We start from the raw sequence: 16,224 nt of genomic DNA, 5'->3' as shown, positions 1-16,224 counted from the left end.
TGCAGGCGGCGCAGAGGGCTGAGACACAGGCACGAGACGCTGTGCAGAGCCGTGGAGGGGCGGACGGCCCTCAGTTGCGATGACTGCCTTTTCCGGGGCTGCTGGATTAGATTCAGGCCGACCCTGTGACGCTCGCAGGCTCTCTGGCTCCCCAGCCTGCGCTGCCTGGTCCACCAACAAGTGTCGCCCTGAATCTTGGCCTGGGTAAGCCGGCAGGAAAGGCGCAGCAGACTGCAGAGCAGAGCAAAGACAGCATCCAGGCAGCGCCCCTGCCTCGCCCAGGGCCTGAGATCATGCTGGCACCAGAGGGCGCTCAGCACCCTTCCGGATCAGGTCTTTACAGCAGCTCTATTGCTCAGGCTGGATCTAGTGCCCTGGATCACCCCCTACCCCTCCCCCCTGCCCGAAGAGGCAGCATGATATGGGGGCAAGGGCCAGCTCCCTGCTGACTGGCTCGAAGGGCTGTTCCCATTGACAGGACCTAAGCGGCCAATCATCTGCTCTGTGCGGCCAGTGGTGCAGGGGGAGTTTGCACAGATGCTGCCTGGGGCGGACGTGTGGCCGTATAGCTGAGGGAGAGGGCTGAGAGGCAGAAGATGTGGGTGTTAATCCCAGCCTCAGGCAAGCGATGGCCCTACCCAGTGCCTCAGTTTCCCCATTGGGAGGTCAGGGATAATCCCTCTCACCCACCTGCCCTGGGGCTTGATTCTGTCATGTTTGCAGAGGGGCTGGAGCTTGTCAGTTGGAACTAGGCGGCCACCCCCAGCACTGTGCGGCTGAGGCGTCGCTTTCAAGCCAAACGCCTCCCCTGACTTTGTTCTCGGCTGAGCATCTAGCCCGCACAAGAAGTGGAACTGCCATGCTGGGTTTCCTCTTTGCGGGTGGGAAGATGAACCGGGTTCTGCTTTTCAAGGGGCAGCAAAAGGCTTTTCGCTGTTAGCGCGCAGCTGCCCCTGCCTGGGGTTGGGCCGGGAGCTTCCCGTTTGCTCTGCAATTAGCTTAGCTTCCCCACAGCGGGAGGGAAGGGGAGATGGGCTGATGGCAGGGCAACAGCCAGGCACTCCCTGCTGCAGAATGACCAACAGGTGACCCGCCAGTCACCCCCCGTGGAAAGACAAGGTTCTGGCCTGAGGCGCTCTCAATCTGGCTGGTGAGACAAGATACCCGGGTGACGGGCCCGGCTGAGATGAGACAGTCTTAACTCCACCTGGAGAGTGCTGGCTTTGTCTCTTGAACCTGGCTCTGCCGGCAGAAGCCTCCCCGGCTGCGCGAGGTTGGGTCAGCTCGAAGCTCAAGCAAAGGAAGATGTAATTTGCTCAAGCAGAAAGGCAGGAGCTGGCTGGGTCTAGACAATCGGGGCTCGTTGGCCTGCAGGGGACCTCGAGGGGTCCCGTGCCCTGCACTTACGGCAGGACCAGGTGTTACCTAGACCACGCTTTACTGAGCCATCCTCTCCACGCATGCCCCACGCTCCTCACCTTAGGAGAGGGCTGGCGTGCCGAGCGGTGCCAGGGAACAGGGAACATCTGGAACTGACACGGGCTTGCCAAAGGGGAGAGGTGGATGGCAAAGACCGGCCCCCAGCGCTTGCCAGCCCAGCATCTCGGGAAGGCAGCATTTCCGCCCAGGAGCTGCTGACTCCCAGCCGGCCCTGGCTGACACGCTGGCAGCGGAGGGGCTGCGGGGGCATGGCCGGTCTCCAGGCAGAATGACTGACACACACCTCACCCATCACCCTGCGCTGGGGCTAGGGCAGGGACTCCAGGCGCCAGGCCCCAGCCAAACTCACTCTCCTCCTGCCCAGCCTCTAGTGGCTGCGAGAGCTGGGGGGCTGCAAAGCTGGGAGGCGAACGGGGGGGGGGGGAGGCCCAGAATTGGGCTGAATCTCCCCCCCCCCCCGTTCCCCAGGCTGCAGGAGGGGGTCATTCAGGATCTGCTGGAGGGGGAGGGGTGATCCCCAGCAATGAGCCCCCATGAATTCCCTCCGCAGGGGTCAGGCTCCACGGTGGTTTGGGGGGGGGGGAGCTGCTGCTGTCCATGGTAGCTGCTCTGTGCTGAAGTTCATGCCCCCTCAGCAGGACTGGGAGGGGAGCTGTCTGCCAGTGAGGGGCTGGACTGCAGGGGCAAGGTACAGCAGGGGCTCCCAGACTAGTTGGGGGGCTGGGGGGGAGGGGATTGATGTCCCATGGCTGCCCATGGGACTGGGCCAGTTCGTGGCAGGCTGGGAGACGGATGGCTTTAAGGCCAGGTTTCGGCTGCCCCCGTGCAGGGACATAACCGGGGGGGGGGGGGGAGGAGGGGAAGTCTAGCGAACCCCCTGCAGAGTGCAACATTACATCCCTCCAAAGCGGCTCATCCCTGCCCCCGGACTGGCTGCCCAGCGCCCCTCCCTGCCCCCACCGCAGCATCTCCCACAGCACTTGCTTTGCAGGGATCAGGGCCAGCGGGTCTGTGGGCATCCTGCCGGGGGGTTGTAAACACACCCTGTGACGCCTGTCCGGGGGGAAGGGACACATCCCCCGCTGGGAATCGCTGGCCCAGGCCCCTCTCCCCTCCTGCGCCAGCCACGTGAGCTCGTGGGGAAGTCTGCGATTGCAAGATTTTGCAGGAACGGGGAGCTGCTCCTTCCTGTCTGGCCCTGGTGAGTCACCTCCCGGGCACAGAAAGCCGAGGTCAAGCAGGGTGAGGTGGACACGGCCCGTTCCTCTAGGGCTGAGGATAGAGCATAAGAGGGGGATGTCCAGTGGCAGGCGTCTGTCCTAGCGCTCCTGGGGAGAGATGGGGTCAAGGTATGAGCCTGGGTTCTACTGCATCCTCAGACCTGCAGGGCGACATGGGGCAGAACTGCTCTGTGCCTCAGTTTCCCCCCAATGCAACTTAACTCTGGGCCAGGGGCTTGAGAGCTGGAATGGAGGGGCCGGGCATCACAAGAAGGGCTTTTGGCCTCCATCAATCTACCCAGGCGCTGGTGATGTGGGGGGGGTGGGGGACACCTACAGAGCCACAGCCCCCTCATCCTCACCCTACATCAGACCCAGTCCCACCCTCCCCTGCTAGGGGCAGCCCTGGGCAGGGATTGGGGACCAGCAGGGGCATGGCCTGGGTAGATTTCTGCACCCAGCAGGGGCAGAAGTTGGTGCAGTCCGAGCCAATATCAGTCATAGCAGCCGCCCCCACATTTCAAGAAAAAAAGGTCCATTTCCTGCTCTTTCTGGGCTGAGTCAGCATCAGGTGCCGAGCACGTGAAGTCAGAGACCTTTGGCTGCCACCACATCTGCCTCCCAAGGGCTGGCGGCCAGTCAGGAGGAGGGATCCCAGCTTCCCCCGCCTGAAACTGCAGAGCACAGCTGACTGGCGGTTTTCCCTCCCGGCCCTGCGGCGCGTCCTAAAGCCAGGGGCGAGAGGACGGGGCCAGCCAGCCGATCTCAGTCAGCGTCTGTCTCGTTCCAAGAGAGGAACGCCGCCCGGGGTTGAATTTCACCGCGTCCCTGCTCTTTTACACGTTACCGCCCCCCCTCCCCGGAGAGCACTGCGCCCACAAACCCCTGCTTTGGGGCCCCGGGGGACGGCCGCCCTCGATGCTGCAACGAACGGACGGAGCGCTGGGTGGGGTTGCAAGTTCTCCCCATCACGACGGCTTTGTCCTCACATGACAAGCCGTCTTCCAAGGCCCGAGGGCTGGGGATTATGCCCCCCGCCCCAAGCTAACCTACCGGAGGGTGCCCCAACCCCATGGGGAGCGAATCCCCCCAGCCCCAGTGGCTCCCATTCCATCCCAGGTTAAATTAAAGGAGGCCAACGCATGGCAGCTGCTCCCCGCCAGTTTAATGCCCAGGGGCGGCCGGCGCGTCAGACGTGGCTGCGGAAGGGGCTGGGTTTGTGGGAGGCCTGGAAGGCGCTGCCCGGCGGGCGCTGGGTGGCGAAGGGGGCGAAGAACTGGGCGGCGAAGGTGACGACGTCGTCGGGCCGGCGCAGCAGCAGCTGGTGCAGGAAGTCGGCCAGCAGGGCGCTCAGCTCGGGGTGGCGCCGGGCGTAGGAGGCGTGGCTGGCCTGCAGCTCCTCCTGCCAGGGGAAAGAGGCCCCGCCTCCGTCAGCCGCTTCGGGGCGAGACGGGGCAGGGACCTCGCAACTTGTGAGCAGCCCGGAGATCCGGCAGGTCCTGCCCCTGGCTCCAGCGCTGGGAGACAGCCGCCCACGCAGCGATCCGGCGCGAGAGACCCGCAAACCAGCCTCCGGCTGCCCCTCCAAAAGCTCCGAGGGCTCCGGGCAAAGCTTCCCTGGCGCCCTCACCCATCCTGGCTCTGCCTGGACCCCAGCTTCCCCCCGCACTGTCCCACACGGCTGCTGCTCTCCCCTCTCAGCTCCCGCCACTCAAGGGCCTGCATTTGGGGCGAGACCAGTGACATCCCCTCGGCCACCCCGCACGTGCCGGGAGCTGGGGACGGCTGGTCCGACCTCAGAACAGCCCTGGGCCCAACTCACCTTCCTGTCCAGGAACTGGGAATAAAGCTGCACGTCTTCCTCCCAGTCCAGGGGCTTCTTCTCGAAGACGGGCCGGGGCTCCGCTTCCTCTGGGGAGCAAGGGGAGAGCGGGAGGGTCCCGTGACGGGGTTTAGGGATGGAAGCCAGCGTGTCTCTCTTGCCCAGCAGCACCCAGAGGCGCGAGCCCTGCTCTCTCCATTGTACCAATCCCCGCCCCCTTCCCCAGCCTTGCCATTATTCGGCACACCCCGCGCCATCTCCCGGTAGCAGCGGCAAGAGAGAACTCACGCCCACACCCCCAACGGCATTTAGGTGCCCAACTCCCATTGACATCAGAGCTGGGCCTCAGCCTCCTGCTCCAGGATGTGAGCGCCAAGAGAGTCTCCACTAGCCGTTAGCAGTATGGGGCCTCTGACACACAGCGGGGCAGTTCCAGTTCCAGCCCACAGAGGGTGGTGGGGACACACGCTGGCCAGTTCCCTTGGTGCTGCCACGGGCTGGTCCCACCGGTGCCTGGGAGCAGGCCAGTGACAGCAGAAGAGGGCGAGTATCTGTGATTCCCAATACCACGGGGATGCCCATGCGTCCCACGCTCTGTGCCCAGGCTTCTCCGAGACTCTCCCCTCCCCCCACGCCCAGTCTGGCAGCGTCTCCCCAGCCTGCCACTCCTGGAACCAGATCAGAACGGAGTCTCGTTGCAGGGAACTCCGGCACAGATCCAGATACCCTGGATACTGTGGGGCATTCCTCCCCAGCCAGTGACGCTGCCACCCCTCCGCCCGCCCCGCCGGCTCCTGACCTACGTCGATGAGAACGGGCATCTGCAGGCACAGCATGGTGACGGGCGACCCAACCTGGACGCGCCGGGCCAAATGTCTGGGTGAGGGAGAGGAGATGGACCTGGTCACCCACTGGTACCTTCTATCCCGCCATGCCTGGCCGTGGGGCCACCTGCCGCAGGGACCTGTGAGCCCACGCGCCTCATGCAGGTAGGGGTGCAGCGGATTCGTTATTCCCTTGGTTGTATGTGGATGCGGCTGGCTCCTGGCTGCGCCACCGTGCCCCCTCCGTGCCAAGGGACGGTGAGAATGCACCCGGGATGCCTGGCATGGCACGGGGCACGGGCCAGCTCAGCCGTACGGCAGGGGCACGCTCGGCAGCTGTGGGCCCTGGAGTGAACGGAGATTCCCCCCCAGCCGCTGTTCTCAGGCCCCCGGGGGGCGCAGAGCGAGAGCGAAGGCGGGACCCTGGGAGCACGAGAGCCGAGCAGGGCACTGGCGAGTGAGGGGCTGCGGGGTTCTCCTACCCGTCGGAGAGGAAGTAGAACTGCCAGGCCATGGGGATGCCCTCGTCGGCGCACACGGCCCTCTCGACCACAAACACCTCCGCCGCCGTCATGCCCACCAGCTGCGTCTGGGAGCCCATGGCTTGCTGCAGAGGAAAAGATGGGGAGAGACGCCGGGAGCGGGGCTAGCCCTTTTAACCCTCACACTGGGCAGGGCCCCCCTCTGGCCCAGCTGCTACAGGCCAGGAGATATGGGGGGAGTCCATAGATTGCCAAGCCAACCGTGACCACTGTGATCATCTAGTCTGACCCCCAGGATAACCCAGGCCAGACACCTGCCCCCCACTCTCCACTTCGGCTACATCCTTCTTGAATTGTGGACTCCAGAACCGGACCCTTTCGGCCACAGCATCCCACTGGGAGCTCACATTAAACTGATTGTCCACCGCGATCCCCAGTTCCCCTCCCACACCCAGATCCCCCGAAAGCTTCCCACCCACTGTCTAGGAGCCCCTCCCCCACCCAGATCCCACCATCAGGGTCCAGAAGCCCCCAGTCCCTGCCCTGGGGCAAACTCTTTTGGGTGCCCCAGATGGAGGGCAGCTCCCGCAGGACTCACGTAGGTGGAGGTGCAGACGCGGGCCTCGGTGTCGAAGGCCAGGAAGATGGTGTCCTGGGGCACGGCCCTTCGCCTGGCCAGCACCCGCAGCACCAGCAGGTTGGCAGCTTCCGAGATGAGGCCGCGCAGGGAGGCGCAGTTGTAGGAGAAGCTCTGGGTCTGGACCTCGTGCTGCGGAGAGACGGAGAGGGGTGGGGGTGGGGGACTGACTGTCCGGGCTGAAGACAGCCTGGCACATGGGGTCCTGGGGAGCCAGCATCTCAGGCCGGCTCTGCAACCGGCCGGCAAGCCCCGGCCACGGGGACAAGAGGGAAGAGAGAATTCACGGGAAACAACCGTGCCCTAGGGAGGGGGCCACTCGGGCTCCGAGATCCCAAGCTGGCCCTGCACATGATGTAGGATGAACCACTGCTGGGAGGTGGGGCCCCAGGGCGCCCAGGGATGATCAGGGCCCTGTGATTTGAGGTTTGCCCCCACCTCCCCCCCCCCGAAACCTGTGCCCCAAGTGAGACTTGCCATCCCCACTCCAAAGCTGGGGCCCAGGAGCCCCCCGCACGCCCCTGAGGCTGCCCACGACCGTCAGTGCAGGCAGACCTGGCCCCCTCCCCATCTCTGCCCCCCCATCTGCCCCCTGGGTTCGCCTGCACGGACAATGGGAGCCGGGGACTGGGGCAGGCGGTGGCGCCCCCTGCTGTTTTGCTGTGGGACAGGCTTAGTGGGGCTGAGAGCGTGGGGCAGGGAGGGGGCCCCATAGGGGACTCCCCACCCCCGCGTTCTGCAGAGCGGGGCAAGGGGCCGGCCAGGCTTTCAGATCCCCGCGGGCGCCACCCAGCCCCCCTCACCTCTCCTTCCTCAATGATTTTCTTGACAACCAGCCGGCCGCCGCGCTTCACCACGTGGGTCTTTCTGTCCAGGGGGTGAGCTCTGAACTGCAAGAGGGAGGGAGTCCTGCCAAGCCATGCACCCAGGGCAAGGGGGTGCTGGGCCAGGCAGCGTTGGGAGGGAACGTCCCCCCGGGGGGACAGTCCAGCCTCCTGGGGTCTCATCTCATTTGCTCTCAGGGCAGCCTGGGTCTGCATCCCGTAAGCCCAGAGCTGCTCAGTTGTTTGCTGCCCGCTCGGACTCCCAGCGAGACGAGGGGACCAAGCCTCGGGCGGTAGCGCAGCAGGGATCAGGGACCCGTGGGCGGCATTGAACGACTGGCCAGGCGCATCATGAGGGGCTTTGCCGTCTTCTGAAGCCCCGGGTCTCGGCCCTGGCCCGGAGCACGGTGCCAGGCTGTGAAGACCAAGAGTCTGATCCCGCCGGGGTGCTGGTGGAGTCGCCGGGGCGACGGCCAGCCCTGGGCTGTCTGGAGGCAGGATGGACCGGCCATCTGTCCCCGCGCAGCAGGGGAGAGTCTTGCTGGGCCCAGCGGCCCACTTGTCTCTCCTGCCAATCATCCGCAGCACGGGAACCACTGCCATGCGGGAGGCGGGCAGCCGGGGCCGGGAACCCCGGGAAGGGCATGGAGCCAGCTACCCACGAAGAACAGGGAGAGAGGAATACACAGGACACGCCCCGCCAGCAGAGCTGCCTGCAAACAGCGACTGGGGGCGGATGTGCTGCGCAGTGGTTAGAGCGCAGGGGCTCGTTGCAGGGGGGACCCAGATTCAGATCCCAGCTGAGCCCCAGCTCCTTCCAGCCCAGAGGGGCCAGCTGAGGGGCCCAGGGACCTGTCTGGAGATCACCCTGGGGAAGGAAAGGCTGCGAAGGGGCCGGATAGCAGCAGGGTGATTTTGCCCTCTTGCTGGCCATCATTGGAGGCCCAGAGCACGCAGGGCAGGGGGGCGGTGGCGGGCCGTTACCTTCACGTATTCATGCTGATGCTGCTCCAGGGTTTCCAGCCGCTTCGATATATAAGCTGGCGGAGGGGAAACAAAAACTACATTCAGACAAAGGTTCAGCCCAGATCAGCTCCATTCACCAGAGTCCCCCACCCTCCCGCCCACTGCCCGGCCTGCTCCCTTCCGCCTCGGCTGCAGGAGTCTTGGAAATGGACCGAGAGTCCCTGAGCTTCCCCAGCATGCCGGGCAGTCCCGGCGCCGTGTCTGCCAGCCGCTGCCCGGCCCCTGCACGTGGGCACCCCCGAGCGGATCCCAGCGGAGATATGTCCCTGCTCCAGTAACAGGCCTGCTGGGAGGGACGATTGTCCGTCTGTTTCAGCTGGTGGCGGAAGCACCTGTGACGTGGCTGCAGCCAATCTCGTCCAGGCCCAGAACGCTTCTGGGGACAATGGAAATATCCTTGCAGTGCCTTCCTGGCGACTAATGCAGGGAGCTTCCTGGGTGTCCTGCTGGTTGCATGAACCTGGGCTGGGTGCTGGAGGGAGGGGGGGTGTCTCCCAGTCCCCCCAGAGGCAGGCATGGGCTGGGAGCGCCCGCAGGTGCAGGGCAGGTCTGAGGGTCGCCGGACCAGGCAGCTGTCGCAGGGCTGGCTGCACCGCTGGAAGCAGGTGTGGGCCAACTGGCCTCCCCGCGCCCTCCCCTCTCGCTGTGCGGCGAGGATCAGGCCGGGAGGTGCTGGGGCTGACAGTGGTCCCCGAAAGCAACACCGTCTCCTGTCCTCCCCCTCTGCCTCTTGCCCAACTCAGATCGCAGGTAGCAAAGCAGAGCCCCAGCCCTGCGTGGGGCTCAGAGTACGGGACGCAGCGGGTTAGCGAGGGACCTCACCGGAACTAGAGGGGCTGGGGTGAGGTCAGGGGCCCATCTGGGGTGTCTGCCCCAGCCCCCTCCCCCTCGCAGACCCCAGTTCAGCATCCCCTCCTCGGCCTACCCGTGAGGGAGGAACCGCAGGGCACTTCGTTGACGATGCCCTGGCTGGCGGCCTGCACCAGGTAGCAGTCCTGCTCCTGCTCGCCTGGCTCCTCGTAGCAGGCCGGCTGCACCGAGACCGAGAACTGCCCGAGCGGCTGGCCGCTCTCCGAGACCATGGCCAGCGACTCCGCGAAGAGGCACGGGCTCAGCTCCTCCGCACCTGGGAGACAGGACATGCCGACAGCTCGGCTCACCGAGTCCCTGCCACACCCAGACCTGCCCAGGCACCGTCCATTCCCTCCAGAGCCCCCGGCCCAGCCAGACACACCCTATCTCCCTCATGCGGCCCGACCAAAGGACTCAGACATCCATTGGCACAGCCTCAGAGACCCGCCACCTTGTGCCCCCACAAGGCAGGGTCGGTGTTACTGTGCCATGTAACACCTGGGGAAACTGAAGCACAGCAGGGGGAGGGGACTCACCCTAAAGTCACACGGGAAGTGGTCTGACACCCAGTGCCTGCTCTGACCACTAGACCCTGCTCCCATCAACAGCCCGAAAGAGAACCCAGGAACCCCAACTCTCAGTCCTGCCCATTAGCCACAAGACCGCCCGTCTCCTAAGAACACCGCAGCGGCGGAAGACTCCTCGGTAGACAAATGAAAGGCAGTTCGGAGAAGCATGACACAGGCTAGTCAGTGAGCCGGAGGGATCAAGTCGGGAGGAGAGACTTAATGAACTAAATCTGTCTCACTTGGCCAAGGGCTTGTGGAGAAAGGTTGGCAAATCTCTCAGGGGTGTAAACACCAAGGAGGGAGATGGATTCTCTGACTTACTGCAAGAGGAAGACTGTGTCCCCTTCAGAATGATCAGAGACGTCTAGTGCGGTCCCCTGCTCTCAGGGCAGGACTAAGTAATAACTAGACCATTCCCGACAGGGGTTTGTCTAACCGGTTCTTAAAAACCTCCAATGGCGCACATTCCACAGCCCCCCCAGGCCATTTATTCCAGTGCTTAACCACCGGCAGCTCAGAGATGTTCCTAATGTCCAACCTAAACCTCCCGTGCTGCAAATTCAGCCCATTGCCTCTTGTCCTGTCCTCAGGAGTTAATGAGAACAATTCTTCACTCTCCTCATTATAGCAACATTTATGGTTTTGGAAGCTGTTATCACGTCCCCTCTCAGTCGGCTCTGCTCCAGGCTAAACAAACCCAGTGTTTTCAATCTTTCCTCAGAGCTCGTGTTTTCTAGACCTTTCATCATGTTTGTTGCTCTTCTCTGGACTTTCTCCAGTTTGTCCACATCTTTCCTGAAATGTGGCGCCCAGAACTGGACACAAGACTCCAGTTGAGGCTTAATCAGCACAGAGCAGAGTGATAGAATTACTACTTGTGTCTTGCTTACAACACAACACGGCCCAGAATCATGTTCGCGTTTTTTGCAGCAGCATCACACTGCTGACGCAGATTTAGCTTGTGATCCACTATGACCCGAGATCCCTTTGCGCAGTTCTCCTTCCTAGGCAGTCACTGCCCATTGTGTACGCGTGCAACCGACTGTTCCTTCCTAAGTGGAGCACTTCGCATTTGTCCTTGTTGAATTTCATCCTATTTGCCTCAGACCAATTCTCCCGTTTGTCCAGATCATTTTGAATTATAATCCTATCCTCCAAAGCACTTGCAACCCTCCCAGCTTGGTATTGTCCACAAACGTAATAAGTGTGCTCTCTATGCCATCATCTAAATCATTGGTGAAGATATTGAACAGAACCGGACCCAGAACCAATCCCTGCAGAACCCCACTTGATCTGCCCTTCCAGCATGACTGTGAACCACTGATCACTACTCTCTGGGAACGGTTTTCCAACCAGTTCTGCACCCACCTTCTAGTAGCTCCATCTAGGTTGTATTTCCCTAGTTTGTTTAAGAGAAGCTCATGCGGGACAGTCTCAAAAGCCTTACTAAAGTCGAGATATACCACATCTACCGCCTCCCCCCATCCACAAGGCTTGTTATGCTGTCAAAGAAAGCTAGCAGGTTGGTTTGACACGATTTGTTCTTGACAAACCCAGGCTGACTGTTACTTGTCCCCGTATTATCTGCCAGATGTTTGCAGATTGATTGGGATGGGGAAAAGTAGGCGAGCAGGAAACATTGGCTAACAACGAGGTATTGGGTAGACTGTGGAACAGCCTCCCGCTGTGAAGGACGATCCTGCCCTGACCCTCGGGGATGGTCCCTACCCAGCCTTCCCCTATCTTTGATGTCTCCGAAAGATGCCGGTGTGAGTGGGCAGCGCTCGCTCTGCAGCGGATGGGAAGCTGGCACCTAGAGAAAGCCACAACAAATGCATCATTGAAACCAAAACCACAGCAACCTCAAGAGATGGGGTATCAGCCACAGCAGCACCTCAAGCAGAAGTGAAACCAAAAGAATGCACGGTGACAAACTGTGACCCACTCCAGGATATGTGGCAGCCCGAGGAGGGTTTGGAGCCAGGACTCCTGGGTTCTATTCCTGACTCTTGCTGGGGAGTATGATCTTGAGATGAGAGATGGGACTCTGAGCGCTGGGAGTCCTGGGATCTGTTCTTAGTTCTACCCGTCTTGCCATCTGACCGCTCTCTGCCTCAGTTTACCCTACCACAAAATGAGAGGACAGTATGTCCCTCATAGAATAGCAATAAAATAATAATCTGAGTTTACACAGCAAGGATCCCAAACTGAAAATAGCCGAGCGCCGCACAGCTAGGGCAAGGGGAAAATTTCCCACGGAAACTGAAAATTCAGCGTTTGGCTTTTCACGAAAAGCGCCTGCTTTCCACCCTTTGATTCTTTGCCAAGAAACCGAATTCCGGAAAACTGAAATAGTTCCTTTCCTGAGGTGTCTCCTGGGAGTTGTAGTTTGGGAGCCTTACAGTCCTATTCGTCTCGATGGGTCTGGCTCCCCCGCTGGACTCCACCGGCCATGAGGCACCCCTCCCCAAGAGGGAGACCACAGTGCATCATGGGAGATGTAGTCTGACCAGCGAGTCCAGCCAACAAAGGAGAATAGGAGCACGGAGCACCTGGACTACAACTCCCAGGAGGCACTGCAGCAACAATTCAGATTCCAATTTTTCACCAAAAACTGGGTATTTTTCATTGGGGGAAAAAATATTTTTTTTGTGATCAACTCTCCCACAATCCCGCTGGGCCGGGGGGGCAGTCTCATTGCTCCCAATTCACAGATGGGGAAAACAGAGGCACAGCAAAGAGACATGATTTGCCCCAGAGCACCCAGTGGGGCTGGGACAAGAATCCAAGTCTCCCGCCTGCTTCACTCACGGGGCTGTTGGGGGTTAATTATTGCTTTGAAGTGCTCTGCGATCCTCCGGTAAGCACGAAGCATTACTATTTTGCAGGGCGTAGCGGGAGGAGCAGAAGGGACAGGGGGAAGTGAGGGCAGGCTGGGGAGCCCAGTGAAGATCCCCTTACGGACAGGAGGCCAGGCAGGAGACTGACTCTTCGGCGCCTGCCCTAATGGTCTAGTAAAGGACAGAGTAACAGCTTAGTTTGTGAGACGCTGAAACTCCAGCGCAGCCAGCACAGATGGAGCAAAGCCCCGGGCCTCAGAGCCGCAGGCAGCCCCGGCGGCAGTGGGGGGAATCAAACCAGAGATGGTCTGCACCCGGACACGCCTCTACCACGCGGGCCATAAAGCGGCTGCTTTAGGCCCTGGGCCCAGCCGCTAGAGGACGACACGCTCTGACATGCTAAGCACACGCCGTGCCCCAGAATCCCCCCGTCGCGGACGGAAGTGCCTGCGACCCTCGTGCTGTGCAGAGTCCGCCCTCAGACCCACCGAAGTCACACGTCCACACGCCCGGCCCTGACGGGAAAGCGTCTCGCCGGCAGCAGCTGGTCCAGCGACGGATATCACCCCCGCCCTTGTCCCCCCCCCATGCCCATCTCTGCAGGGGGCCACCCAGTGACACCGTGAGCTGCCGGAACCGTGTCACGTTGGCTGCCCTTCGCACGCTCCCCTCAATCACGGGGGGGGGGGGAGGGAGGCAACTGTGGCTGAGCCGGGGACCCCCCCACCCCTCTGGCTAACGGACGAGCGGCACCCACTGATGAGCGCGAGGAATTCAGCGGCCCCCTCGCTGGCGGCTAGGACCCTCTGCACCGGCGCTGGCGAGTCAGCCTGGTCCATGCCTGGGCGAGAGACGCGGCGATGCGGACAAAGTCGCAGGGGTCAGACCCACAGCCGGGTTTGGGGGGGTCCTGTGTGGGAGAACCAGGGAGAGTCAGGTGTAGGGCAGCAGGGGAATCTCCCCATCCCCTCTGGGCACGGTCTGGGGGTGGGGGCACAACCCAATCTCCAGCCCCCCAGCTTTCCCTGCAAGCCACTGGGGAGCCCCCTAGCCCCCCCTTTTTCATGCAAGCCCCAGCTGGAGTCCTTCCCCCAACCCCCAATGCACCCCCCCGGAGTGGTCCTAGCCCCCCCCTCCCCAGGGCCACACGCCCCCAGTGACCCCGAAACGGCAGGTGGTTTTGGGGGCCGCCCCCGCCCTCACAGTATCTACTCGCCTGCAATGTATCCAACGGTCTCCGCGGCAACCGGGCCCGCCCCGCCTCTTAAAGGGACAGGACATGGGGAGAGAGACGCAGGATACGGGTTCAAGGCCATCCTGGGTGGGTGGGAGCAGCGGCTGGGGGTGCCCCCGCCCCCGTTCGCAGGGTGGGGCTTGGAGGTGACCCCACAGTGTGTGTGTGGGGGGGTGTGCTGCACCGCTGCCCCGGCGAGCCACGGTCCAGGGGACCCCCATAGTGGGGCAGGGGGGGCAGGAGAAGGCAGGCGAGACGGGGCGGGCTCTGCTCCTGCCCCCGCCCCGGGGCTAGGGTGAGCCCTAGGACAGACAGACGGACAGCTCACCCCCAACCCGCTCTATGCCTTGCAGGGGATCCTCCAGGGTGTGGAGTATTGCAGGGGCAGGGGATGCACCGTCGATCACCCCGTCCCCCCTCCCAGCAGCTGCCCCCTGCCTGAGGCATCTCCCCCCTTTCAAGCAAGGGCAAACATCCCCTCTCCGCAGCCTCCTGGCTGAGCGCCCAGGACTTAGAAAGCCTTTTCCCCTGCCCCGTGCCCTTCTGTTCACATGGGGGATCTCGTTTCAGAACTGTTCGACTGTGTGTCATATGCCCCCTACTGCTGACAGCTAATGGCGAGTCTCTTTCAGCTCAGGTGGCAGGAGCTCTGTTCCCGTGGGTACCCAGGAAGAGCTGACTGCCCCTCCTGTTCAAAAGAGAACCACACGGGCCTCCCTGCCCACAGACAGGTACTCCGCAAAGCTCAGCCCCTGCTATCCCAGGGCCACGTCCGGCAGACCATGAGGCTAACCCCAAGGACAGCCCAGCTCTCACCCCAGTGGCTGCTTGATCATAGGAGACCACCCGGCCATTCCCTCCCTTGTCCCTTGGGTTAGGAGCCCCCTCGCCCTTGCGCCTCAGCCATCCCACGCCATTCCCGGCGCCCCGCTACTGCCCCCTCCCTGCCCAGAGCACCTAGTTCAGCTTCACTTCTCCCTGTACCGGGGCCGAGACCAGAGCTCTCCGCGGTGGTGGGGAATACTCTGCCCCGCCAGGCCCCCAGGGAGGTCTCAGATGCAGAGGCAGCGATCTGAGAGATCTCTCCCCTCCCCACCATCTCGGCGCCGGGAGAAGGAAGATGAGGTGGCATGGGTCATGCAGGCGGGTTTCAGGTCTCCCCTCTAAGTGCCTCCACGGCTCGTTAACCACTCACTAATTGCCTCCTCTGTTGATACCCTCTGAAGCCTTCTGGCCCCTGTTGGAAGACAGGACACGGGGCTAGAAGGACCATTGGTCAGTGTGGCCACACTTATGTCAGTTGCGCCTAATACCTCCGGCACCTCAGCTCAGCCCTGAGTTCCTGGGTGATCACCCCCTTCCCCTCAGCTGCCCTGCATCAGAAACTAGCAGCCCCTCCGCAGCGAAGAAGATGGACGCGCCACGGGCTGGGGCTGGGGCAGGAAGGGAGAGTAAGATGCAGGAGGTTACCTTTCTCCCTCCCTTTACACTGCGTTTCGTGGCATTTATTTCCCAGGCCCCGCCTGCGCTGCTCCTTCCCAGCTCAGATCTAAGGGGAACCAGAGACGACAACTCTGCACGTGTTGGCGAAAACTCAGCCCTCACCTTGCTCAGAGCTGCTGCTGAAGCAGGGGTTGAGTCTTCGGCCCAGTTACTTGTGCTTCCCCCTTCCTTAGTCACAGGCCAAAATCCTTTTTAAAAAATTCCGACCAGGACCCGGGCTTTGCCTGGCTCTGTGAGACAAAGCACGTCGGGGGCTTCCTAAGCGCTGCACCCTGCGCCCGCTGCCCCATTATCAAGAGCCGAGGAGATATGCCGCTCCCACAGCTGAAGCTTCATGTCTGGCCAAAACTCTGCCCCGTATCAGCCCCCCATTGCCAGCTGGTCTTTGCTTTGTTAATAACCACACAAGAGACATACCAAAAGCAACACATACAACCACTTGGTTGGCTTGCCACCTCCCCGCTGTTTCAGACAGTCTCATAGCTGCAGACATGTCATAGACAATGACCTGAAAAATGTTTCGTCACTTACAGCTCAGCTTCTTATTTAGCTTTTCTAATGAGTTCGTCAGAATGACTAACCCCCTTATTATAAAATTCCATCATGTTCATTCTGGTGAAATTACCAAACATTTAATCTTACACAGAGAACTTAAAAAAAAAAAAAAAAAAAAAAGATTTTTGGCCCTGGAATAAAGCTCAGGAAACTGTGAACAAAACACGGAGACCAGCTTCAGCCTCGTGAGACCCAGGGGAGACCGCCAGCCGCTCCGCCCCCACTGCAGTCACCCTCGCTGGCAGAGCCATTGCCAGAGAGGCTGCAGGGAGAGGAAAGCGACACGAGGGGGAAGCCGGCCTCCGTGAATTGTAGGAAGGAACCCACAGAACAGATTCATAGACTCCCAGGCCAGCAGGGACCCGTGTGATCCTCTAGTCCAGGGGTTTACAACCT

General features: G+C 61.7%; 1 protein-coding gene across 2 annotated transcripts; it reads right to left on the bottom strand.

Moving 5' to 3' along the window:
• Positions 1–3,807: 3,807 nt before the first annotated feature.
• CATIP (ciliogenesis associated TTC17 interacting protein) lies at positions 3,808–13,443 on the bottom strand. Of its 2 annotated transcripts, none has more exons than XM_067570091.1 (9): positions 13,294–13,443; positions 9,201–9,401; positions 8,234–8,289; positions 7,229–7,315; positions 6,387–6,557; positions 5,789–5,913; positions 5,282–5,358; positions 4,483–4,571; positions 3,808–4,062 (listed from the first exon to the last, which is right to left on the bottom strand). In XM_067570091.1, the coding sequence occupies exons 1-9, from the start codon at positions 13,373–13,375 to the stop codon at positions 3,850–3,852; spliced, it is 1,101 nt and encodes a 366-aa protein (XP_067426192.1). In that variant the 5' UTR covers positions 13,376–13,443; the 3' UTR covers positions 3,808–3,849. The 2 variants fall into 2 exon arrangements, with proteins under 2 accessions (XP_067426192.1, XP_067426193.1); XM_067570092.1 differs by having other exon boundaries at positions 4,483–4,569; positions 5,286–5,358.
• Between the last annotated feature and the right edge of the window lie 2,781 nt (positions 13,444–16,224).

This window comes from Emydura macquarii, unplaced genomic scaffold (genome assembly GCF_026122565.2).
Source record: "Emydura macquarii macquarii isolate MOO-44397 ecotype Brisbane River unplaced genomic scaffold, CSIRO-AGI_Emac_v2 contig_2988, whole genome shotgun sequence".
NCBI lineage: Eukaryota > Metazoa > Chordata > Testudines > Chelidae > Emydura > Emydura macquarii.
This window is presented reverse-complemented; position numbering and strand designations above follow the sequence as displayed.

Coding starts and splice junctions, on each gene's coding strand:
- CATIP (XM_067570091.1), bottom strand. CDS start 13,375: ATGGACCAGGCTGACTCGCCAGCGCCGGTGCAGAGGGTCCTAGCCGCC. Junction 8,290..9,200: donor CTGCGGTTCCTCCCTCACGG/GTAGGCCGAGGA, acceptor CCCCTCCGCCAG/CTTATATATCGAAGCGGCTG. Junction 6,558..7,228: donor AAATCATTGAGGAAGGAGAG/GTGAGGGGGGCT, acceptor GTCTCTCCGCAG/CACGAGGTCCAGACCCAGAG.